The 26033-nt window shown below is 39.1% G+C and overlaps 1 protein-coding gene across 1 annotated transcript in view; it reads left to right on the plus strand.

Moving 5' to 3' along the window:
• Positions 1-583: 583 nt before the first annotated feature.
• The window catches only part of LOC141777629 (uncharacterized), a 53256-nt gene continuing 27806 nt past the window's right edge, over positions 584-26033 (plus strand). Inside the window, exons 1-2 of the mRNA XM_074652062.1 lie at positions 584-718; positions 22497-23618. Coding sequence (XP_074508163.1) covers positions 22713-23618 — 906 coding nt within the window. The 5' untranslated portion in view covers positions 584-718; positions 22497-22712. The remainder of the gene's footprint in view (positions 719-22496; positions 23619-26033) is intronic.

Below are 26033 nucleotides of genomic sequence, written 5' to 3' on the forward strand. Positions count from 1 at the left end.
TGATCCCCAGGGGGGAATTAACATAGTAGATAAGGTATAAGTACTTGAATTTACCAGCTGCAATATCAAAGTAATGTATAATTTATACATTACTGCATTAATGCATCAATAATTATAATCTGATAATAAAATATATATTATTCTGCATAATGAGTATAGCCTACTTTATGTACATTTTGATAGCAATAGTGTACTTTGGCTTAAGTGAGTGTTTGTATTCAGTATTTTTACTTGTAACAGAGTATTTCTTAAGTTAAAGATCTGAGTACTTCTTACACCTCTTATAACTGATATATACAGCATTAGTATATTATTAAGTGTTATAGTAAAAGGTTGACAAATCATTAAAATGGATAAAAGCTTATATGGCTGAATGTGGTTATAACTTTAAAAACCCTTTATAAAAGGTGACTTATTGGAAAGTGGTATTTTAAAAATCTTATTGGAATATTATTAGAAAATATCACAGCAAAGTAGGAATTATTGAACCATGACGTCATTATTACTTTCAGTAAGTGGATGTAATTAGCTGCATCTCATCCTCTAAAAAAATTGTTCCCTGTGCGTGCGTATGCGCGCGCGCAGCAAAGCAGATGCAGCCCGTGAGCTCGCGGTACAGAGAGCGCGCTGCTGTGACAGTGGGAAGCACAATCCGCGTGCAGCCAGCGCGAGGCAAAGACCTACTAACAAGCTGTGAACTATGACTGGACGCAACACGGTAAGAACAGCCGTCACAATGTCACCTATATATGCTCTATAACACTGTGTTTAAATGTGTATATAATGTTGTAGAAACTGTGTTGTCATGGAGACTTAAAGTGATGATTCATGTTTTAGATATATAGCAGTGAGGAATGCAGATTCAGCTTTTTAACTGTTCAGATAGATTAACTCAAAATCAGCTTTTTCTCTTTTGACAATGAGCATGATGGATAAAAATAAGAAAAGTATACATCACTATAAATGTTGGCAGCTGTCTGTCTGTAAACATGCAAAGTCACTCCAGCTGGCACATAAAACCATTGTTTGGTGGATTTGCAACAGATTTACAACCACTAACATGTCAAGAGTTTATGATAAATGATGAGACTTCCCTAAATAGAGGAAAATAGTTCCACGCTGTTGGTAAGAAATGTTATTATCTGGTCTAATTGCACCTTTGTGGATTACACAACAACTTGTTTTGATTGTGCAACAACCATTTGAGAAAGGCAATTAATAGATACGCTGCTCTATACTGTAGTGAACTATTACCCAAATGTGGTATTTTTTCCCTCTCATTACTTATGGGACTCTTCCTTTCCACTCCTCTGCAGTGCACTGATTTATGTAATGTTGCTGGAATGAAAAGTGCTGCGCAGGGGGTGGAAATCTGGCTTTCTGGAAGCCAAACAGATGAGGAGGCTTGTTTTAATCATTAGTCTCATGGTATCACTGACATGGAGCTTGTGCTGGGGAATCATGGTTTATACTCCCAGGCCTCTGCCAGCGCTCCCATTGCACAGAGGTGTGTGCAGTGAGTGCTGAGTCACAGTTAATGTCATCATTTACCTCATTTAATCTTATATATGTGGCAATTAAAAGGGTAATAAACAAGATTTGTACTGTTCCGTAAATTGCCTTAATGTGCCTTTGGGGGGGCTGGTCATCGTTGATCAATACTCTAATTATTTCACCAGATGCTCAGATTGTTTGTTCAAGTGCTCAGATGGAGCATGGGTGCTATGAGCGAGCCAAGATTTGTTTCGCCCCCAAAAATATTTGTTTGCCCTGGCAGTGTATGTTCGGCTCGATTTCACACCAGGGGAAGAAAATAACAAAAGCATTTCAATTTTAGTGGATGCTAACTTTTCATAATGTAAACGGTTTCAAGATATTTCATCAGATGAAGTAAAGTATATGAACCCCTAAAACAAAATCCATTGATTCCACAAGAGAAGTTACTTGTCATTCATTTAGTCATCCATTTGCCGCTACACCTATATATGTGGCAAAAAAACAAAATAAAAGGTGAGATGAGGACACATTGCCAAGTAAAGCACAGTTTTTTAAGGTACACACATTTTCATGCAACACTTTCGTCGAGTTCATTGTTGACCTTGGAAACTGTGTGATACAGTCAAATGCTCCCAAACAAGCGAGTATAAGTGGACCTTGAGTTAAAACTGATGCATGATATTTCATGAATGTTACTGACCTCGGAAATAGGAAAAAATAATCTTAACTCAAGGTCCGCTTACAAGCTTTTTCTTGAGCTTTCAACCCCACAATCTTCATCAGCAAATGAATTGAGACAACTAACAAAAACTGTAAGTGCACCTTTTGCCAAGCGACCAGTACTGTATTTAGAATCCTGATTTATTGCCTCTCCCCTCAGTGTCTGTGTTGGACCTGTAATTGGATCATGGTTTTCATCACCTGCTTTTATGCACATTTTGAATTTGCACCTTAGAAATCTTTGCTGTAACACAAGAAATTCACCTAATTATTAGAACAAAAGTGTTTTCATACTAGTCTGAGGTGAAAAAGTTGGCATATCAACAACAAAAATGCAAAAGCTTGATGGAAATACCGCTCTCATGTCTATTCCAGTAAATATGAAGCTATAGCCAGCGGACTGTTAGCTTAGCTTAGCATAAAGACTGGAAACAGAGGGAAACAGCTAGCCTGGCTCCGTCTGAAGCACCTCTAAAGCTCTCTAATCAACCCATATCTTGTTTGTTTAATCTGCACACAAGTACACATACGTAACTCCCTGTAAACATACAAATTGTAGTTTTTATTCTATTTCCAGTGATGGAAGGTAACTAAGTACTCAAGTACAGTTTTGAGGTACTTTACTTGAGTATTTCTATTTTATGTTACTTTATACTTCTACTACATTTCAGAAGGAAATACTGTACTTTTTACTCCACTACATTTATGACTTTTTTTTTTTTTTTTTTTACATAAAAAACACGTAATGCTGTTATGATATGATGCAGTACTATACTACTAATCTACCCAGTAGTATACAAAGTATGAAAATACTCTTACATGGATTTGTTAGTGATGAAAACAGAATAATGTCATATTTTGAAAGGTGCCATTCTGCATAATAAGTACTTTTACTTTTGATACTTTAAGTACATTTAGCTGATAATACTTTTGTACTTTACTTAAGTAATATTTTGAATTCAGGACTTTTACTTGTAATGGAGTATATCTGAATACTTCTTCCACCACAGTCTATTTAACAAAGAAGATACAAATGTTAATAAATAAGCTTTAAAGGTTATGGTAGGCATATTTTTTAAACTATGGACATAGCCACGCTTGCTAACAGTTTCCCTTTGTTTCCAGTCTTTATGCTAAGCTAAGCTAATCATTTTGTGACTCTAGCTCATGCATATGAGAGTGGTGTCGATCTTCTCATCTAACTCATTGCAAGAAAGTTAACTATTCCCAAAAAAGTCTCATTATTCCTTTAATCAGCAAACCGCCAAACTAAAAAACACAAATGGCAGTAAATTAAAAACATCACATGTAGAAGAAACAAATTAAGTTCTTAGGAAAAAGTTGGAGTTACTGGACCTCTTTTGATTATGTAATCTTGTTACACCCTCTTCTTACTTCTTGCATAAAACCAGCAGATGGAAACACCTGTTGAGACAAATCTTTTGTTGACCTTTAGTAAATTTGATTAAAATTTAAGCAACATTTGGATGGACACAACTCATTATTGCAATTCCCTCTGGTGACCAATAGAGGTCATTTAAAGTCACAGCGTACTTACTAATACCCCTTTAATGCTCATGTTTACCAAGATGACCTAATGTATTTAATTTACGGGTTCAAAGTCACTGAGAGTCTCCGATCATATGGGACTTATTAGTGTTAGGCAAGAAACAAATTTGCTCTCTCTTACATAAATATTTGTTACTATGAAAAAGCCTGGAGTCTGTATTTGTCACATCCGATCTCATGCTAGTTTGAACTGCTGTTTTATGACAGCGGTGCCTGTGTTCATAGCATGCTGATGAAATGGTTCGTCACTTGTTTTTCTCCGCTGCCCGGTCCCTGCATACCTTTCACGGACATTAACAGTGATTGCCCTACAAGCAGAACTCATTTCGGTTTGGTTCAGAAATATTATTCCTGGCTTAGAGGTGCGTGCTCTTTTGCAACACCCAAGGGTGACACAGCTGGGTAATATGACCCGCTGCGAGTATCAGAGGTAACTGTTTCAACATTGTTTCTGGTGTGTATTAACTGCAGGCCAATGTCTTTCAAAGTCGTGTTTAATTTGGTAAATTATTTCAAGTCCCCGAACTTTTTCTTCTTAGCACAGTCCAGTGAATTAGTGGGATTATAAAGTTTCCAGTTAATACATGGATGTAGTTTATCTCTACATGATGATGATAAACTCCAGATTCTCGCTTGGGGGTTATTCTCACAATACTTGAATAGAAAACAAATGTATTAAAGAGATGTGCATGTGTGTATCCAGCCTCTTTGGTTTAGACTTGATTCCATATTTAGTTGCAGGCAAACCCTTCTTCTTCCTGGCTGGATGATTTGTTGGACAGTGGTGTATTCAGATCCTTTAATTAAAGCAGCAATACCACAATGTAAAATGATTACATTACAAGTTAAAACCCTGCATTTAAAAGTTCAAGTATTAGCAGCAAATTGTTAGTATGAAATGTAAGCGTACCCATACGTTCAGCAAAAGTTACATAGTGTCACTTTAATCACAAATTAACCCATAAAACAGCCGTCACTTAAATGTTATTTAGAAAGAAAATGACAATATTTGAATGTGTTTGTATACCGTATATAGGCCTACATATAGCCTAAATTGAGATGCTACTGGAAATTCGGGGCAAGTGGGGAAAAGCACTATCTGCTGACAGCAGAAAGAAGTGTGATTTTAGTAGTACTGAGCTCAAAGAGCTATAGAAACAAAGGGGCGAAACTCTGGTGCTTTTTTGACAACGGCCACTAGTTGGTGCTGTGGGAGCGCTGCTGCCATTTTGGACTGAAAACGCCAATAAGTCCATTGCAATGAATGTATAAAGAGACGTTTGTAAATCAGAGGATCATTTTTTTTCGAGGTAAATCAATTTCCCAGTACAAACACTTAAATAGCCCTCATTTAAATCATGATGTCCTAAAAGTTGTAAAATTCACTAACAGCTGAATCCAGAGTTATTTTCCTCGGCATAATGAAAGTGCATCAGACCCACAGGACTGGACCGCCCTGCACGCTTATATGACATATTTGATTCTGCCAGCTTCCTGCTAGCTGTATGCGGCTGTAATAATGGATATATTGGCTGTAATTCATCACTTTTATGATATTATAATGGACTGTGTGCTGTAAGCCTGTACCGTGGTGGTTGTATTAACTTCTCTGATCCCAAACAACCGGCCAGTAGCTAGTAGTGCTAGTAGCATGACATAAACACAATTTAATGTTGTGGGGCTATTTACTAACATGCAGGGCAAAAGCACAGGACACAACCTCTGATACTATCTCTGGTGTTGCAATAGAACGTATAATTGACTTTCACCTCTTAGCAATAGACATTCTTTGCTGAGCTATTTAGAAATTAACATAATTCTGGATTAATGCATAACATAAAAAAATCATTGGCTACTGCTCTTATTCATCTATTCATCTATTCTACAATTTCAGTGGCTGATATAATAGTTTTAAATGGTCTTTTAAAGTGCTTGGCTGGAGTGAGAGCTAGTTGCTAATGGCCACACAACATCAAGTGCAGTGAATGTGGGGGAAAACAACAATGCCCATGCCCAAAGCTGATTGGCTGTTGCCCCGCTGCGATTTGATTGGCTGTTTCCCAAGTAGGTGTCCTGTTGTCGTCATTAGCTCGTAGTTAGCAGCCGCAGATGTTAGCATAAGACAATAGCGGCGCGGTCGCTGTGAACGACGTGAATTATCGTCTACAGCACAAGTTTCAAAGTCTGCCTTTTGAAGAAAAACTAGAGGTTAAACACCTCGGTGCCCACCAGCCGCGGGGTATTGTTATGACCAAACCTCTGGTGAAAATGATCACAGGTCTCCAGGACAACAGGGCTAACTGCTAGCTGGTCAGAGAAGATGTTTTTTTTTGCTTACCTGTGTGTATTTATTATTCAGAGGGGACAATACCTGGTCAAGAACAGGCTTTCAGGGCCTCAAGCATCTTTCTGAGAGGATTACCAAACATGACACGGTAAAATTGGACAAACATAGCTACCCAAACTGACGGCAGTTTAACAGCACGTCGAGGAGAACACGTATGTGCTCAGTCGGAATATCAGTTCTGGGAAATGTGAAATATAGCACAATGTGCCAAATTGTACAATTGCGTAATTTTCTTGTTTTGCATCTGTGCAAAGTAGTTGTTTTCGTTTTTAGGTCATAGGTAATTCATTCAAATATAACTTTACTGACTTTCACTTTGTGATTCAAAGAGCTGTGTAATGTACTGTGAATCCTACTGCTGCAAAAGCAGTGTAGCTACAGTCTGAGATTTTTACTTAAATTTAAAGCATCTTTGGGCTGCTTGTGGACAGCGGAACAAGCAGAAAACGCAATACCTGACATAGTATCACCTTATTAATTAGTTGATATGGTGAATTTGGTTGCAAGCATTTGTATATTTACACATCCAGCAGATATGGAGTTACATAGTGGTGTTTCTGGCTACCAGATGAATGTCCAATACTCACTCTCCTTTTAGCTCTACTTTTGTTTCACCAACTCCTGAGGGAAATACAGTATCTGGCTCTTTAGCTGCTAAGTGCTCCTCTGTTCACCAGCTAGTCTCTACCTGTGTCTGTCTGGTGCTGAACAGGTAGTGTACACTGGGTTTATCAGAACTTTTTTTTTTTTTGTGCTGAGAACAGCTGCTGAAAACTGGGTTGATGAGAGTAGTGAGAGTGAACCAAAATAGTTAAGTTGTGGGCCACACAACCACAACAATTCACCTTGTCATTTACATTTGAATATAACAAACAGCTTTAAGAAAGAGATGCACCTCTGCAGGCTGAGACAGTTTGACAACCTCTTCATCCTTCTTTATGAAGAAGTGTTGTTTTTGGTTCTCGAAAAAGTTTACAGTTTGGAGATGAAGACACAGTGTTTATAAAGGATAACACAATAAAGCTAATGAGTTTATATCCCATGAGGTCTTCAGTGGGAGGTCAGGGTTGCAGCAGCACAGAGCCGAGATTTTGATTAAATCAGTGCAGCAGCAAACTAGATTACAGCATACATATTGGTAAATAAACTCAGTAACAAAGAGGAATAGTATTAGAAAATGAGAACATTATGTCAAATGATATGTCTTACAGAGCATGTAGTCACAGCCAGTAGCAGCGTAATATACTGTTTTTGCATGAGTTAGTGTTGGGACGTGTACTCTAAAAAGAGGACCATAGAGGGATTTGTTGCAATAAAGTTTAAATATTATTACAGGGTGCCACCTAAAACTAACACACAAGCATAACAAATAGAGCAGTTAAATTAAAGAGATCTGTCAAGATTAATGACGCCTCGCAGAATCTGCGAAGCAGACGCACACATTGCTTTCCTCGTTTCATCTGCTCCCAGAGGAAATATGAATTTACATTTCAAAGGTTTTGTACAAAAAAAATCAAAGAGGAATGTTTGAAAGGATTCATAGGCCCTGCTGGAAACACGGAGAAATGTTTAACTAAAATGTGAGTTTTCTGTGATGCTCAGGGAGAAAATTGTTGTTTTGGCAGCAATACATGTTGTAAAGTTTACAATCTTAACCTGGAACAAGTGTATGTTTACAGTATTAATTCATTTTTTTAGTAATTTGATTGGCTTTTTTCCTACTTACCGCGTCTCTCAGCTTCATTCCCTCCACTCTAATCCCAAATGTATTTGCAACATGACTCCACAACTTTCCCTGTCCTTTTTTAGAAGGCTATTGTTATCTGCTAGCAGTGGTCTAGCACAAAAATCAGGGCCTCATACATATATATATATATATGTTCAGCCTCAGTGGGCCCTGTTTCACTTTTAATACATCCATTGTTTCGCCTGTACAAATAACTAAATCGGCAAGGAAACACATGCATTTGTAGGATTTATTAGGTTAATCAGTAGTGTTTGTAACGCAATGTAAGAACGTTTTCTTCTCAACATACTGTACTAATGTTTTCAGTCACAGTCTTTTAGGTATCCATTATACCTTGACCATAAGACGCTGCCAGTATGCTTCTTGAGAACGGCTCATCGGGTGGTCGAATAGCTTCGGAAATCTCCTTACAGTGTAAACGGCTCGAAATGACTTTTAGTAGCCACTTAATGAGCTCACCTTGTCTGACATCCTCCGTAACGTGAACAGATGGTGATAATAGATCTGCAGCTGATTCATTCTCTGTGGCTTTTCCAAAGTGAAGGCAATGCTGCGTCATTTATCAGCAAGCTAACAGTGATAATAGTTGCAACAGCTGCTTTTCCTCTGATTATTTTCAGTCTTACTCCTCTTTTTTCTTGTCTCTTTTGATAGCTTGATTTTAACTTAATTTTCTACTACTTTTTTTTAGTGACACGATTGCTTTAAAGGTCACCTGAAGTCTCACCTTTCAGAGGAGGGAGGGCCCTGAGAGGTTCTAATAGTATTTTTAGATACATGAAATAGTCTGTCAAACTATATTTATTCATCCAACAGCAAAAGTTTCCTTATCACGCTAATAATGTAAATTTCAAAATTACGGATGACAACAAACATTGATTCCAGTCTTTTAAGGCTGGCCCATACTAAAAGATTTTTCAAATCTTATAAGATCTTGAAAATGTGAGAGACCCCACACATAACAACACGTTATGTTAAATTTAACAGTTTTGTTCCTATAGTGTGTGGTGAGCAACGATTTGGCCAAAACAGCAAACCACACACAAACAGATTCCATTCATGAACAACAAGAGTATCAACGATGAAGTCACGGAGACATGTCAACAAATCAACAAGTTGGTCCTCCATTTCTGAGGGCCATTTTACTACTTCTTTATGCTTTGCATTTAGCATTAGCTCATGCATTATAGGTGCGGCCGCCATGACCGCGGTTGTTGTCCTTTCTTCCTCAGTCAGCTTGGTTCTCAATTGGCTATCGTCCTGTCCTGTGACTGCATCATCGGCTGTCCTCGAGGTTCCCCACACACACACACAACAGGATATCCGATCATGAATATTGAACATGTTTAATAATATTTGCGATTTAAAATGTCCAGGATGGACTTCCGAGTAGATTGGGGGATGTAAAAACACTGTTAACATACTTCACACCACAGGAATATCTGGAAAGATAATAGCTTATAGCTATTACTATTCCCCTCGATACTGCACTCCTGTCTGCTAGTTGTGTAAAATGAATTCTCCCATGACATCATATGGAGGAGTGCTGCATGAAGCGCTGGAAAGTATTGCCTGATATAGTCCTGCCTGATCTATTGGCAGAAATACTGATATTTCACAAAACGTAGAAAAACCGCTAGATGCAAAACATAATCTATTTTCACAAGGTCTCACAGACCAAATACCACCCAAACATTTGTTTTGAAAGACACAGAGTCAGTCAGTACCCACTCAGTCCATCGCAGAAGAGTTTTAACAGACGTCTTGTGAAGCTGCTCCTATTTCAAGACGCTGGCAGGCCGGGGAGTCCAAGTGGAGTCCATAGGCTCTCCTGCCGCTGCCGGTCCCGCTGTATCTGGTTCAAGGGCTCTGCTCACACTGTCTTGTGGTTTGGACCGAGCCACTGTCATTTCGCTGGAATTTCCTGCCATCTGCGCTCAGTCAGAGTTTCTCACAGATCCACACCTGCTTGTAAATGTTTAGGTCTGCCAAGGAGGAGAGCACGGAGGGATAGGTGAGCGCTGATGGAGGGAGGGGGAGCGATCCACACTCGCTTTTTGGCTCCAGTTTCGAAATAATGAAACTAAAACTCACTTGTTTGTAAAGGAAATGTGATTTTAGTTGAGGATGGCACTTTTGCTGATGCTGAGGCAGAACGATGAGAGAGCTTATGTTAACACCAACCTAAGAAAATAACTGAAACATATTCACATTTCCAGCACTCATAAGTTATTTCCTGCACTTTGACTCTCATGGTTATATTTACAACGTGCTAGTGGTGTGTGGTATGTCTTACTTCAAAGAAAAATTCAACATTTTGGAAACATTTATTCGTTTTCTTGAAGAGAAGTAGATGATAGGATTGATACCACGCTCATGTCGACATTGTGAATATGAAACTACAGCCGGAAACGGTAACAAAATCCACTTACCGGCATGATATAGTATTATGTTGTTGCCTATAATGTACATACAGTAACTGGCTGCTGCAGAGGCTGATTCTGACAGACTGTAGCTGTGATTATAACTACAGCCATAGGATGAAATAGCTTTGGCTGTCGATGTGATTGTGGCTGTAGTCGTGCTTTGGTCGTTATGATTTATGACTGTGACACAATATTTTATGATGGGCGTAACACTAACTACATGCATGGCTTGTGTGTCTGCAGTGAACTGACATGGTTGTGCCGGCTGTACTGAAGCTGCTGTATTCCTGAGCTCCTGCGGTGTATGTGTGCCACATCTGTCATATCTGATAAAAACGCCACATGTTCAAATCCTGCGTGGCTTTCTTGGCTGATGTTGGCAGTAAAGAGTAGTCACAATACAGCTACTGTAGCCATATCCATACCACCATAGATACAACCACAACTGCAGCCACAGTCCGTGCAATAACTGCATCCCTACAGCTTCGACCAGCACAGCCAGGCAGAGCAGCTGCAGCTGTGCTCACAGCCAGTGGACTTAGCCTATATTGATGGAGCTCGGCCTTTTGAAAGCAGTAATGAGCGATAAATGTATAATTATTATACATAATAATAAATATCTCTCCTTTCATTAGTATCTGCGGGGCATTTCCTATGAGCTGGCAGTGTATTAACTGGACTGGACCAACACACTAACTGTTCCTGGATCAGCAAAATGTATAGCGAGGGAACGCAAAATTTCCATCGTGACTCCGTAGTACTTAAAATATTAAAAGTAAAAGTAAACATTTTAAAATAAAAGCACTCATTACAAAGAAAATGTCTCCTATAACTATACATTTTGTAAAAAAAAAATTATATTGTTGTAAAAAAAATAGCCTATTATTGGATTATTATTTCTGATGCATTAATGTGTACGCAGCATTTTACTGTTGTTGTCATTTATAGCAATGCATCATATTTTATAAGATCATCGCATGTTTTTATTAGGGCTGTCAAAGTTAATGTGATAATAAGGTGTTAACGCAAATTTTAACGCCACTAATTTCTTTAATGCAAAAAAACTTAGATTTTTAGGTTGTAGCAGGCTTTCAGACTGGCATCATATGAAACTAGAAAACTTAAGGAATCCATTGTAGTACCTTGTTGAGAAGGAGGCTAAATAACGCTCCAAACTTACGCTACATTTTGGCAAGAAAAAACTGACATGGCTATTTTCAAAGGGGTCCCTTGACCTCTGACCTCCAGATATGTGAATGAAAATGGGTTCTATGGGTACCCACAAGTCTCCCCTTTACAGACATGCCCACTTTATAATAATCTCATGCAATCTGGGGGCAAGTCATAGTCAAGTCAGCACACTGACACACTGACAGCTGTTGTTGCCTGTTGGGCTGCAGTTTGTCATGTTATGATTTGAGCATATTTTGTTATGCTAAATGCAGTACCTGTGAGGGTTTCTGGACAATATTTGTCATTCTTTTGTGTTGTTAATTTATTTCCAATAATAAATATATACATACATTTACATGAAGCAAACATATTTGCCCACTCCCATGTTGATAAGAGTATTAAATACTTGACAAATCTCCCTTTTAAGGTAAATTTTTGAACAGATAAAAAATGTGTGATTAATTGCAATTAACTATGGACAATCATGCGATTAATTGCAATTAAATATTTTAATCGATTGTCAGCCCTAGTTTTTATGTTAAGTGTTAATTAGGAACATATCTAGTAACTATAGCTGTCAAATAAATGAAATGCACAATATTTCCCTCTGAAATGCACAGTAGTGTAATAGAAGTATAAAGTAGCATAAAAATGGAAATACTCAAGTAAAGTACCTCAAAATTGTACTCAAGTACAGTGTCTGAGTAAATGTACCTTCTCTCTCTCCGTTTGTGTGTGTTTACATGCCCGCCACACTTAAACAGTGAAAATACAGATATGTGAAAAATTGAAGAAAGAACATCCAGTAAAAATAAACAAAGAGAAAAATCTCTGCTGTTAGCTCAGAGAGATTTTGTATTTTCTAAAAGCACCATAGAAGAAGAGCCCCGGGAGAGTCACTGTGTTTAAAGTTAACAGCAATTCAAGCCTCTTGCTAAGATGACATGCATGAATTGTGATCCAATAACACATTCTTATTTTGTGCAACATGAGAATGTTTTATTCACCTGCTCCCACTGAGTTTACTTTGACCCAAACTGCCTCTCAAAATCTGGGAAGTGCCAAAGAACTTTTTTCTGGCTAAAATCGAACAAAACAAAGTAGCCTGCAGTATTATGGAACTAGGAGTGTTCACACATCAATGATACCAATGATGACATTTATCAAAATAACCGAGGAGATTTTTTACCAGGGCAGACACTGTGCGAGTTTTACAAAGTCTTCGGCACAGTGTGGCCACACTGACTACGTTTACATGCACACTAATATTCCACTATTATTACGTATATGACTATACTCCATCGTATTCTGTTTGGATATTCTAAATTAGGCAACGCCTTGCGCATTATCGTGGCATTTATACGCCTTTTCGTGCAAACGAGCTGTTTCGGTTTGTGACACACGGCCTCTTGCCTGTTTGCGGCCAGCTCTGTGCATTGTACACAAACCAACTAGCCGACAGTTTGCAGAGATGCATGCAAGCCTAAAGAAAATCCCACATTTCTGGTCAGAAGGAGAAACACACCTACTTCTAAACATTATGAAAGACGTGGATATCAACAGGTTTTTGAATATGCGCAAATAGCACAACGCCGACCTTTTCAAGAAGGTGGTTGAAGGAATAAAAGAGGGAGGCTGTGTCCGCCACGGTTACGTTACGTTACGTTCGGAGTATGCACGGCTGCATGTAAATGGAAATATTAATTTTCATTAGCCATGTAAACAGCTTAGTAGGAATATTGTCTTTTTCAAAATAAGGGCAAAAGCCGGAATATTTTGTGCATGTAAACGTAGTAATTGATTACGTACATGACTTGATGTCAAATAGGTCAAAACACTAATAGGAAGTGTGCATGCTCCCAGGACATTATTAATGCATTGGGGTGGGTGATACCATAAAATATACCAAATAATGCAAGACGCAAAATCAAAGATACCGATATACCAATACTTTATTTTTTAAAAAGTGGCTTATGTACTATCATGTAGGTTGGCGAAACCTTTGGTGAACTCTAAGATAATCCAGGATAACTATTGTTTCCAGAGGGCCAAGATTTGTGGATGTGAAACTTGTGACACACTCTTCTATTTAGGTTTAATTTGAATAATTGTTGTATTTTCTCAATATGAACTTGTCTCCTTGTTCTCCTGGTAAACGTAAAGTTTTGTTTTTGCCATGTCCCTCCGTTGGATTTTGATATGTGGCTTATTGTTCAGAGGGAATTAAAATACCTTTTGCCTTTCCCTCCGGCATCATGTCTGGCTCATCCAGCTGGAGTATCGATATGTAACCAGGGATGGAAGAGTAATCACCTCCTCTGTTGGGGTCTTGTGGTGGTTTTACATTCCTCACTTCATTTGCACGCTGTGTTTCCACAGTCCTCAGTGGTTTTGTCACCTGAGCAAAGCCTCAACATTTAGACATGACTTAGCCGCATTGGCATCAGTAGTGAATTTTGTCACGGTGTTGCCGCAGCTTCTGATCACTCACTTGGATGATGCAGGGATTTCTTGTAATTTCTGGAAAATTTGTCATCAGCACCTTTTTTCTGTAGACTTGGCTGAAGGAATCAGACTGGCACACCGAGCCGTCGTGTTCAGAAAAGGCAACCTGCAGCCATGTGTCGACGTTAATGTCTTTAGACTCCTGGTACACCTGGACATTGGCATGACCTTACTATCCCAAGGTGTTTGACTTCCTGTTTACACTCGAAGCTTTCTTGTTCGCAGTAGACCTTTTTTGTGAAAGTGTTCATGCTAAATGTTTCCAGTTGTGGTCAGATTTGTACGGGGCGCAGCTGAAATGTGTGAGTGGTGCCTCAGTTACATGACAGCAAGTCCTCCGAATTAAATGACAATTGTTTCTAACTGCCCTTCAGAGCGACACATAGAAGCGTTTTTTGATGTGACGCCTCTATCGGCGGGATCATTTCATTTGTCTGTGCCTTCCAAAACTATTACAAATCACTGTTGAAAACAAAATCTTTTTTATGATGTGACAACGCTGTGGTTAATGTTTGGGAACGTCCGTGGTCGCGGACAGTTGACTCCCGTGTCAAGTTCTCCAATTTTAGGTGCTATCTGTGTTTTAGTTTCAAATACATGACTGTTCTTTTAAAGACGTGCTTTGAGGTATTAAAATCTTCCTAAGAGTGGACAAATGTCGGTACAATCAACTTATGATAAAAATTTAGAATTTGTAACATACTGTTTAGCCTCTTGTGCACCCTAGACACTGAGTGTTTTATTATACATGTTATTATTAGGGCTGTCATTGATTCAAATATTCAATTGTGATTAATCGCACATTTTTTATCTGTTCAAAATGTACTTAAAGGGAGATTTTTCAAGTATTTAATACTCTTTATCAGCATGGGAATGGATAAATATGCTTGCTTTATGCTAATGTATGTAAATATTTATTATTAGAAATCAATAAACAACACAAGACAATGACAAATATTGTCCAGAAACCCTCACAGGTACTGCATTTAGCATAAAAAATCTGCTCAAATCATAACATGGCAAACTGCAGCCCAACAGGCAACATCAGCTGTCAGTGTGTCAGTACGCTGACTTGACTATCACTTGCCCCAACCTGCACTGATTATCATAAAGTGGGCATGTCTGTAAAGGGGAGACTCGTGGGTACCCATAGAACCCATTTTCATTCACATATCTGGAGGTCAGAGGTCAAGGGACCCCTCTGAAAATGGCAATTGCAGTTTTTCCTCGCCAAAATTTAGCGTTAGTATGGAGGGATATTTAGCGTTATTATGTTATGTTATTTAGTTATTTTCTCGACAAGCTTGTATGACATGGTCGGTACCAATAGATTCCTTAGGTTTTTTAGTTTCATATGATGCCAGTATTTTCACTCTTGCTTTAAAACTGATTCTGCTACAACCTAAAAATTGCAAGTTGCGTTAATGAGTTAAAGAAATGAATGGCGTTAAAATGAATTTGCGTTAACGTGTTGTTATCGCGTTAACTTTGACAGCCCTAGATATTATTACAGTAGTGTGATTGATACACACATCATATTAATGTGTCATTTCTTGGTATACTATTGACAACAGCTTGAAAGACTAAATTCATTTCTCAGCATTATTCACATGAATTATTACAGGTTTTTTTGAGGGGGAAAAGGTGTCGTTCACCTTTAATCAACAGTCTGCGTCTTTGTGCAGCTCTGCAGCTTTCAGTGTCCGGTCAGCGGCCTCAGGTTGGGCCTCAGTATAAATAAATGTTTCAGGAGGCTCCACCTCATGATCTTCTTGTTTAGGTTTCTCAGCTGAAGCTGTTTGACAGCTCGTATTGCTGTGACATTTTTATAGTGGTGAAAGACAAAACAAAAACAGAAAATTTTGCTCAGGTGTAATACATATTACATAGAAAGTACAGCCAGCTTTTGAAAGGACAAACTCCTCTGCGTATCCTATAATAGTTGGACCTAAATTGATCTCCAAGTTTGAACAGAAAATCCAGCTGTTCATCCAACAGCAGGTAGGATTTTTCTCCCAACTCAGCAATGTGTTTGATCTGAAGAGATGACATCTATCTTTGTTTCTGCATTACTTCCTTGACCGTGAAACTTTTCCTTTTGAGTCAGGAGATAAGTTGAACTAAACTGGTCGGTGATCGAAATGTGCAGTGATTTCCTGTTGCTATAAAAAAAGCTGCTCCTGTAGTGGTGGATGAGTAAAAACTATTAAAGCCATTTGATGTGGGTTACTGTCTCATGAGGAGATGGAGAAAATCATCGCCTTTTAGGGCCTAAAATGAATTAGGTGTTGAATACTGTCTGGGACACAGCTACAGGTACAATAAAGTCACTGTCACTATGAGTGATGGGTGTAGATGATCGTATTTTGGCATTACAATACATTTTTTGTTTTGTTCAGAGCAACAATAAGTGCAGCCTATGTGAAAACAAGACGCTAGATGTCATGAAAAAATATAAGTAAGATAGGGAAGGGAGGCTTGAGCCTTTGAAAAACATCACCACAGACTTGTGAGGCCAAATCCCAGAGTTAAAAAAAGAGGTCGTGGGCGCCCCGGTAGCTCACCTGGTAGAGCTGGTGTCCAACTAAGGCTGAGTCTTTACCGCAGCGGCCCGGGTTTGAATCCGACCTGTGGCTCTTTGCTGCATGTCACCCCCTCTCTCTCTCCCCCTTTCATGTCTATACTATCACTATCAAATAAAGGCAAAAGGCAAAAAATGTCATCTTTGAAATAAAAACTGATCGTAATATATTAGCCGGTGATAAATCTGGTTATTTAAAATGGTGATCAAGACAATTTAAAAAAATAAACTTGTCAGTGCTCTTAGGTGTACAAACTAAGTCCAGGTAACAACATTTTTCTTACTATTTTTGGCATTTCTTGTTACTAAATGGCCAACATGTCCTTACCCTGCAATCACAATAACACCAATCACATATCACAAAAATCCATCTTGTCAGGCTTCAAGTAATGTGTTTGTGTCCGGCAAGCCAGATCACGGACCAATCGGCATCCTGTGAGAAGTTACTCTAGCTACGGTTGTAGCTTAGGTGTGCGTGAGGCGACACAGAGAGGCGACTGTTCATTCTAAAACAACTATGGCTGCTCCTACAGAGGTTAGTGTAGATGCTGCAATAGAATCAGTTATATCAGAACTGGAGAGAATTTCTTCATTTAAAGAAGAGGAAAGAACGGCACTGAAGGCTTTTCTTGATGGAAAATATGTTTTCGCTCTTCTCCCGACTGGCTTCAGCAAGAATTTGATTGACAGATGGTACATCCAATCACCTGCCAAGTATTTTGTGAAAGTGCCTGCCCTTTTCCAAACAGTTTCCAATTACGGCTTCTCAGATGGCTCTGTGTAACAAACCATCTGGTGGGTCAGATTAAACATAGTATAGCTGTAATAAAATTAAATTGGCAGATTATATTTGCCAGAATGAAAGTTTATTTCTGGATTAAAATTAGTTATTCTCAGGGAATTAGTATAGCAAGTGAAGTGCTGCTGCCTGATGTTTGAGGATATTGAGAGCTTTTCTAAAGAGTTTGGAGGTTACAGGGGAAACAGCGATTGCTTAAAAGTTGTATGTATCTACAAGGTTAATTTTTTATTTTTCTGAAAGGTTTGAAAAATGTGTTTACAGGTAGCAAACTGTAGCCTTTCTGTAGGTTTCCAAGGTGTGAATGTGTTTAAGTGTAAGAATGTAAAGCACGCGGCTGTGCTCACTCAATTTCCTCTGGATAAATAAAGGTTAATGACCAGAAAGTGGAGTAAATTATGATTTATTAGCACACTCATAGCCCACAAAATTGGTTTCACGGGATTAACCTAGTTTGAAAATGGACGCCCCGAGGCTCAATTTATTTAGAGAAGTGTAAACTCTCACCCTCTGTCCAACTTTCTCTGTTACTGGGATACCAGTCTCTCATGTCGTTTATAAAAACACAAGCGACAGTTGTGAAACTAGTTACGTAATTTACATGTTTTCTTTAATGGTCAGCCAGCCACATTTATGAGAGTTTGTTCTCTTGCAAACATATTGTCCTAACCTGAAATATACAGCACCTGTGGGTATTTCTACCCACAAAATTTGTCGCCATGTATTTTTTTAAATCCAGGAACTCAGATTTACAACACTTTTTTACCCTTCTCAAACACATAAAATCTGATATGATTTATATAGAAATATCATAAAAAGCGATGTCAGGATTGTAAATCAGTATCTGGAAACACATGATGCTCATTCCATATGTCTCAGTGATCCTGTTATTGGTAGTGATATGATAGCAACTCCCTGCTCATAAGAAATGACCGAACAAACTGTATATGCACTCATGCATGAATACAAAGACATATCTGATTACATACTGTACATATAGTAAAGGCCGAGGGACGAATTCACAAAGAATAGATTGCGGCCTTTGTGTCAAGAACACAGTAGGCAGAAAGAAAATAGTACATTTTCAGACCGCGAGCTGCAGGTCCTGACCGACGAGGCACAGAGGCATTCCTCAAAACTTCAGGCAAGGGGTTTAAATGTGACAGAGAGAAACTGTATTTGGCATTTAATATGCCATGATCACTGGAAAGTCTGGGCGTGACACCCCTTAAAAATGTGCTTCACTTACCACCAACTCTCTGAAAACGCTAATAATTTCACTGTAACTGTGTGTGGCTATCAGTGCTGATCCTTGTGAGGCACAGAAAGGAGACAATTTTGTGTCAAATGTGTGCATATCATCTAATTTAAATACGTGCAAATAGCATGGGAGCCCCGAGACACTATTTGCTTGGCAGAGCAGTTAGGGTTGCATTTCACCTTTTTTTGCGGGTGCTTTGAGAATTACACGGTTCCTATTTGTCTTATTTGTGCAGGTTTAGCAGCTGCAAAAGCCGCGCAATCCTTTTGTGAATTCGCCCCAGAGTGTATACCACCAACAACCTGGCATACAGCATTTATATAGCCTCAGCTAATTTCTCAATCCCCCTCGCTAGATTTGAAATACAAAATACATAAAACTCAACTGTTTGCATGCTAAATGTTCCTGAACTCCTTGAAAAATTCTTCATTAAAAAATTTGAAAAATGTTTTTTACTCGTGCCAACTCCAAAGGTACCTAGCATTAAAGCTACATTAGATTGTTGTTGTTGTTGTTGTTTTTTTGGCCACTTGGGGGCAGCGGAACAAGCTGTAAACACACAACACGGATGTATTATCACCTATTATAGTACATTTTATCCATTGTTATTGTTATTGTTAAAATATTGATTAGTGGAGCTTCAAAACCAGGAGGTAGCAGGAGTGACCGGCTGTTCTGTCATCAAACTGACAATCAATATTATTGCGTTAACTTTGACAGTTATAATATAAATACATAGTAATATCCGCCAGTATTGATGGAAGTTCAGCTACAGGACTCAGTGTTAACTCATGAGTCTGTAACTGTGTGTCCACTCTGAGGCCTCTGTAACACCATCAAGGATTATTTAGGAAGACTAGAATCAGGAAACTGGATTTAGTTTACTCTGTGTGTTCACATCTCTCACTTCAATAAGGATCTTTTTCCCATGTTTCACTTGAACCAAAAAGCACCAAAAAAAGTTTGTAATTCAAGAACCAAAGTGCTTATTGTTGAGACAAGTACACATTTGCTTGTCCTAAAATGCCACAGCTGTGTTTAGCTAACCTCAGCAAGTGAGTCTTTAAAAGACACCACATGAGATGTGCCTGCTATTTTATAAAGTTTGCTGGCTCAGTTGAGGCTTTGTGGGACACTTTTCTTAGTTTTACTGTTCGACTCTTCTTTCTGGATTAGCAACAACGTGGTTTGTGAATAGACACTGCTAAAATAAAATCCCCTTTTTGCTATATTTGCTGCTGGATTTCACTCTGTTGGATTTATGGCGGAGTGAATGTTTACATGTGTCCTGATTTGATTGTGAAAAAAAGCACCAGTTAGAGATTATTTATCAGATGTATTGTCTGATTGTTGTGAATCTAATGTTTTGTTTGTATCTGAAATCCCACAGTTTGCCCTCAAAACTCTCTATATTGGTTTTAGCTCTCAAAGCCAACAGGTATTAGATTGCAATTATCCTGTTCCAAACATACCAAACCACTTCTGCTACGCAAGAATCATTAATCCTGTTCGACTTGTTGACACACAGACACATCGCAACCTCTCTAATTAACATCCAACCACAGTTCCCATGACTGCTCTGCTACATGACTCTGGCGGGGGGGGGGGAACTCCAGCGATTTACGGGAAGAGTCATAAAACTGTAAACCAGACTATACCAGGAAACTTTGGGCATGAACCTACACTTAGTGACTCCTTCGTCAGCTAATATAACTACAGAAGTGAACTTACTCATCATCTTAGCTGTGTCGGTTTTTGGCTCGTAAAATAACCTTCCCATTGATTCTTTCCGATGACTAATTACACGTGGCAGAGATCCTGTTGTAAATTAGATCATCGATATCTGGCAGATGGCAGAAATCAAGTCTTTTCTAATAAGCACTCAAGGACGATTGCACAGTAGAGCTACTGTATGTGTGACAGGGGTGGGGGAACTTCTGTTTGACCCACTATTTTCCAGCCTCCCTGTCCTGCAGGACTAGCTAGCAGAGAGATGTGGTCCATTACTCGTCCTCTGTTAACAAGCATCTGGACCAGGTTCCAGGCAATCGGCTGCCACACAACGACTGGCTGTTTGCTACAAGGGTGGCCTTAATGCCTGCAGTAATGAATCAGCCCCGACTGTTACAGCAGCTCAAAGGAAACCAAATATACACTCGCTGCAGCGTCGCACTCAGAGCTGTTTGACTGAAGCCTGATGACAAGACGGTCGGACACGCTGTTTGTTTTGGTTTTACTTCATCTGTGACCTTCTCTGCTGGTCACCTCGGTCCATTTGTTGTTCATGATTGAATGCAGAGTTGCCAATGGCTGGAAATGAGGGAATAACTTTCAGAGTGTGACACATTTTGGGTTTTATGTTTCAACTCTTCAAATGGCATGGCAAATTGTCACAGCAGCAGCTGAGTCATAGCTTTACAACATCGCAATAAAAAGGAATCCCGAGTGACAGTGGTGGAATGTATTATGTACATTTGCTCAAGCTCTGCACTCAAAGGGGAATTTTACTCATCAAACTGTTTACAGCTGTTGGGGAGCTACTACTGGATATGTGAAAAACAAGTTGTAAAGCCTTTTGTGGCTCCAGAGGCAAGGCTGGAAGAAGTATTCAGATCCTTTACTTAAAGGTCCCATATCATGCTCATTTTCAGGTCCATTCTTGTATTTTGTGTTTCTACTATAACATGTTTACATGCTTTAATGTTAAAAAAAACATGAATTTATCTGAATATACCTACGTTTACCCTCTATCTGAAATGCTTTGTTTTGGCTCATTTCAACGGAATTACGTTGCTAGGCAACAGCTTGGGTCCATGTTTACTTCCTGTCAGCTGATGTCATTCACATACACTGCAACTGGAAATAAACTGGGACATGTTTACAATGTTAAAACTGTGTAATGGTCTAAATATTGTATATTTGTGACATCACAAAATTACAGAAATCCTAACAGCTCGTTTAAAGGCACTATTTCTGAATACAGGCTGTGTGTATTTTTCCATGGACTGAGCGTTTTGATACTTTCACAGTATTTATACAGCCTTTAAACCTGCTTTATAAAAAAAAGACAAAAAAATCTCACTTTTTGCAATATAGGACCTTTAAGTAAAAATAGGAATACTAGACTGTGAAAATACTCCATTAAAGGTTCTGCAATGAAAATATTTCTTAGGTACATGTACGCAAGTATTATCAGCAAAATGTACTTAAAGTATCAAAAGTAAAAGTACTCATTATGTAGAAAAATTATCCCAGTGAGTGTTTTGTATGTATGTAATGTATTATTGTATTATTATTACTGAGGAAGTTATTTTAAGTATTTTATATACCTTTGGGTAGTTTAACATATTTTACTAACAAAACATATGATGAACTTTTAAAACATGATGCATTATTATCATGTTTTGTAACTTCATATGTTTTCTTGCCTGGTTTAATTTAAATCACTGTTCGTATTATATTCCCCCCAAAAAGCAAAGATAAGAGAAAAGTCCTGAAAATTAATACAGATTTGTGTTAATCATCACAAAACCCCTCAGGTTGGGAGCCACTGGACTGAACTACCAAACTGTATAAACTAGTTAAAATTAGCTCCACCATGACCAGCTACAGCCACAGGAGCCTTTTTTTACTCCTACTTTTGATAATTTAAGTACACTTTTCTAATAATATTTAGGGGCTTTCACTGAAGTAAGATTTACTAGTTTTATTTTTTGTATTGGTACATTTACTCACTAAAAGATCTAGTTACTTCTTCACCCGCTGGTTCTCAAAGCTGTTAATGTGTTGTGTTTCAGAAAGTGTGCTGTATTATTCGTATTGTTTGTCTTTTTAATATGACTCATCTGGGTTTGGTTTCTGTCTCCCACAGTGCAGCACGAGAGATGACGACTGACCACGCAGCAGTTTGGAACAAATGACAGAAGATTACGCATGCTGAATGAGAAGATGCCAACCGCTGAAAATGGCGCTAATTTGATTACAATTGAGAACTGAAAGATGCTGTAGATGGTTTTATCTAATCGATCAGAATCAACGTTTTTACTGAAAGGATCTCTTGGTGGAAGTCAGCCAGCGGGGGGCCAGGATGTGGCCCCCTGACCTCGGGCCTCCAGACGTCCAGCTGACTCTTCCTGGTTTTGGAAGTGTGTTTGAGGATGCCGAGGACCCCCAGGCGCCGCTGTCTTCTGGTGGCTTCTGTCAGTCCTCGATACATTCAGGTGGTCTGGGTGTGTGCTGTCTTCCAAGGACTTCCCTGTCCCTGTCCTCATTGGGCCGGGATCTCACCTCCCTGCTCAGCTGTAAGACAGCTGGATCCCACATAGAAAAGACTATGGAGGACTTTGCCACCACAGCGCACACAGATCCTAAAAACAACACCCAGAGGTTCAGTTGTTACCCCCAGCCCTCCCTCCCGTTATCCTATATGCTCACCAGCTGTACCACATCGCCTCCTTTTGGCTCTCCACCTTCCTCTCTTTCCTCCTCCTCCTCCTCCTCATCTCTATTTTTTGCATCTTCCTTGCCTCTTTCTGATTCACCTGGTGGCAACAAGACTCCTCAGCTACAAAGAAAGATACAGGAAGAGTATCACTCAATAAAACAAGAGCCTGTAGATGATTTCTCGCCATGTAAGAGGGAACCGTTTCAAGTTAACAACCAGCAGGGGGAGCTGTTCCATGTGGGCCAGCCGCTTCAAGGTCAGGAGGTCAGCAACCCACTTCATTTCCAGAGGCTTAATGGACCTGTTGGCCAGGACCCCACAGCGGACCAACAGGACCTGTCGTGCCACTGGATCGACTGCAGTGCCACTTACAACAGCCAGGAGGAGCTGGTGAGGCACATCGAGAAGGTGCACATCGACCAGCGCAAAGGGGAAGAGTTTTCCTGTTTCTGGGCCGGCTGCGTGCGACGCCACAAACCCTTCAACGCTCGCTACAAGCTGCTCATCCACATGAGGGTCCACTCTGGAGAAAAACCCAATAAATGCATGGTGAGTCAGTAGGTTTTGCTTTGGTTTGGTTAATCACAATAAGTTTGGGGAAATAAATAAGGGGTGAAATGCAAAGGGCATCGTGCATGAATATATAAATAAATAGATACAAATAAATAATAAATAAAGTTGAAAATTAATAGAAATAAATATATAAATAAATAAAAGGGAAAATTAAACAGAAGAGTAAATAAATAAGGGAATTAATACAAAGATACATAAATAAAGAAGAACATTTAAACAGAAATATTAATTTATGTCACATTTGATCAATTAATTAATGGCTACATTTATTTGTAATATTATTTTTGCTACATTTCATAATATGTTCATTTATTTATTGACTAATTTGTTTATTTATTAATTTATTTGAAATTTTGTCAGGTTCCGTCCTCCATTAAAGCGGGTTTTGAGTACTTTGCCAGGTGTTTATACTGTATGTCTGGAGACAGATTTTGTAACAACAACAGCAAGATGCAGTCACGAAACTTTACTGATGTGTAGGTGAGATCAAAATGAAGTATGAAGATGGGTTTTGTCCGAGCAAGGGCGCCGGAAAGGGGGGAAGGAGCCGTTGCCCCCCCCCCCCCAACCCACCCACCCACCCACTTTGCGCCCCTGGCCTGATTTGGCGTAGCGGCTGGTGTGATCCCATCTCAACATGGTCTCTAGTTTATCTTGTCATTTGTTATTAAGTTATCTTTTCATGTTTAAGTCTTTTATAAATTCCTCTTTTCATTGTCCAGTTAATTATGCTGGAAAGCATTAAGGTTGTCAGCTAGTAAGATTTTCCTTTAATTTAAGAGCGACTCATCGGTAATGAAGGCAAGGCTTTTCATTGACTCAATCCATGGCTTAGGCAAACAAAATGCAGGAATCAAACTGGCAACCTCTGCAGCTTAGCTCCACCGATGCTGTTGCAACCATTTTCAGTCAGTCAAAACAAATCTCATCCTTTCCAACTTCAAATGGGCCGTTTAGAGGTTTAACCTGCTCACAGACGGTCTCGACTTCTCTCAGACTGTGCAGCCGATGATCAAGAGTCTTGTTGAGAAACGATCAAACGGTTTCCTCCCCTTACGACAGGTTTCCCTTACTCATGCATGCCAGAGAGGAAGAAACGTGGCAGTGTTGAATGAATGGAGGATGTGTCTGTAGCACTGAGCATCCAAAAACCTGCTGATCGCCCTGTGGTTATTCTGACAAATGCAATTAAGTAGTGATGTAATAAACTGATAAATCATTAATTCCTGTAGAAACTATGTTCCCGCAGAGAAAAGTCTTTCCTGCCTTTTTGAAGTTAATCCTCTTCTGAAACATGCACATAAAGTTTTTATCGTTATGTCTCGGTCAATTTGATTTAACCTGCGGTTACCGTGGTAACAGCAAGTGAGGATTAAGACTACAAGTGCCAGAATTCGTGGGGCAGCAAACACTTGTTGAGCAGCTACTTTGTCAGAAATATTTTTCCATAATATCGATATCAACTATTAGTCAATTAATAAATTAGTTGATCGACAGAAAGTTAATCGAGAACTATTTTGATAGTCACGTTTCGATGTTTCATTAATTTTTCAATCAAAAAAGACAAATATTTTCTAGTTGCAGCTTCTCAAATGTGAGTTTGCGGCATTTCTTTGTCACATGTGACCGTGCCGACCATGAATAGTATCAAAGATGGGTTTTGATTACATAGAAATCTTAAGGATCATCATTTTAAGTAGCATAGGATGTTATATTTTGTGATGTTTGCTCCTACAGAGAAACTTCTGAGCATTTTCTGCCTTTTCATGTTTCTGAGCAGCTTGTCTTGTGAAACGTGCAGGCTGTTTAAAAGTGTGATGGACTATAAACCTTAGAATGACAAAAATACGACAAAAGAAGCACATGCATTTTGAAAAGTTCAAGACGCACATCCAAGAACGACAAAACCAGACCAGTTAGGTCCAAGAGGAGACGGAGACTGTGAGGTTTCTGCATTGACCGTCACAACAGTGGCCTTTGAGCCCCAGCACAGCGTCACCCTGCATCACTTCTATCATGAGTCATTTTTTGAAACTCAACTTTTGCTGCTTGAACACGTCCGTCCCATGATGACCTTCAGTTCGGCTCCAAATCCCCGTCCCTGAGAGTGACTAACTCTACCCGTAACTCCCAAGCGACTCCTTCGCTGTCATCAACCTGAGATAAATAATTCATTCACAAATCTTCACTCCGGGACACACTTCCTTCTTAAGTGAATTAGTTCATTAAAAAATGACCTAATGTGCTGCCAGCTTGTGAATTTATTACCGTGGCGAGTCGCCTGCAAACAGATTAATGAAATTAAATCAACATCAACAAAGAAAAGTCAGTCACACTTGAACTACGTGAATAACGTCATTTTATTTTCATAAAGCGCTCAGGCCAAAACAT

Source organism: Sebastes fasciatus, chromosome 11 (assembly GCF_043250625.1).
Source record: "Sebastes fasciatus isolate fSebFas1 chromosome 11, fSebFas1.pri, whole genome shotgun sequence".
NCBI classification, from domain to species: Eukaryota; Metazoa; Chordata; class Actinopteri; order Perciformes; family Sebastidae; genus Sebastes; species Sebastes fasciatus.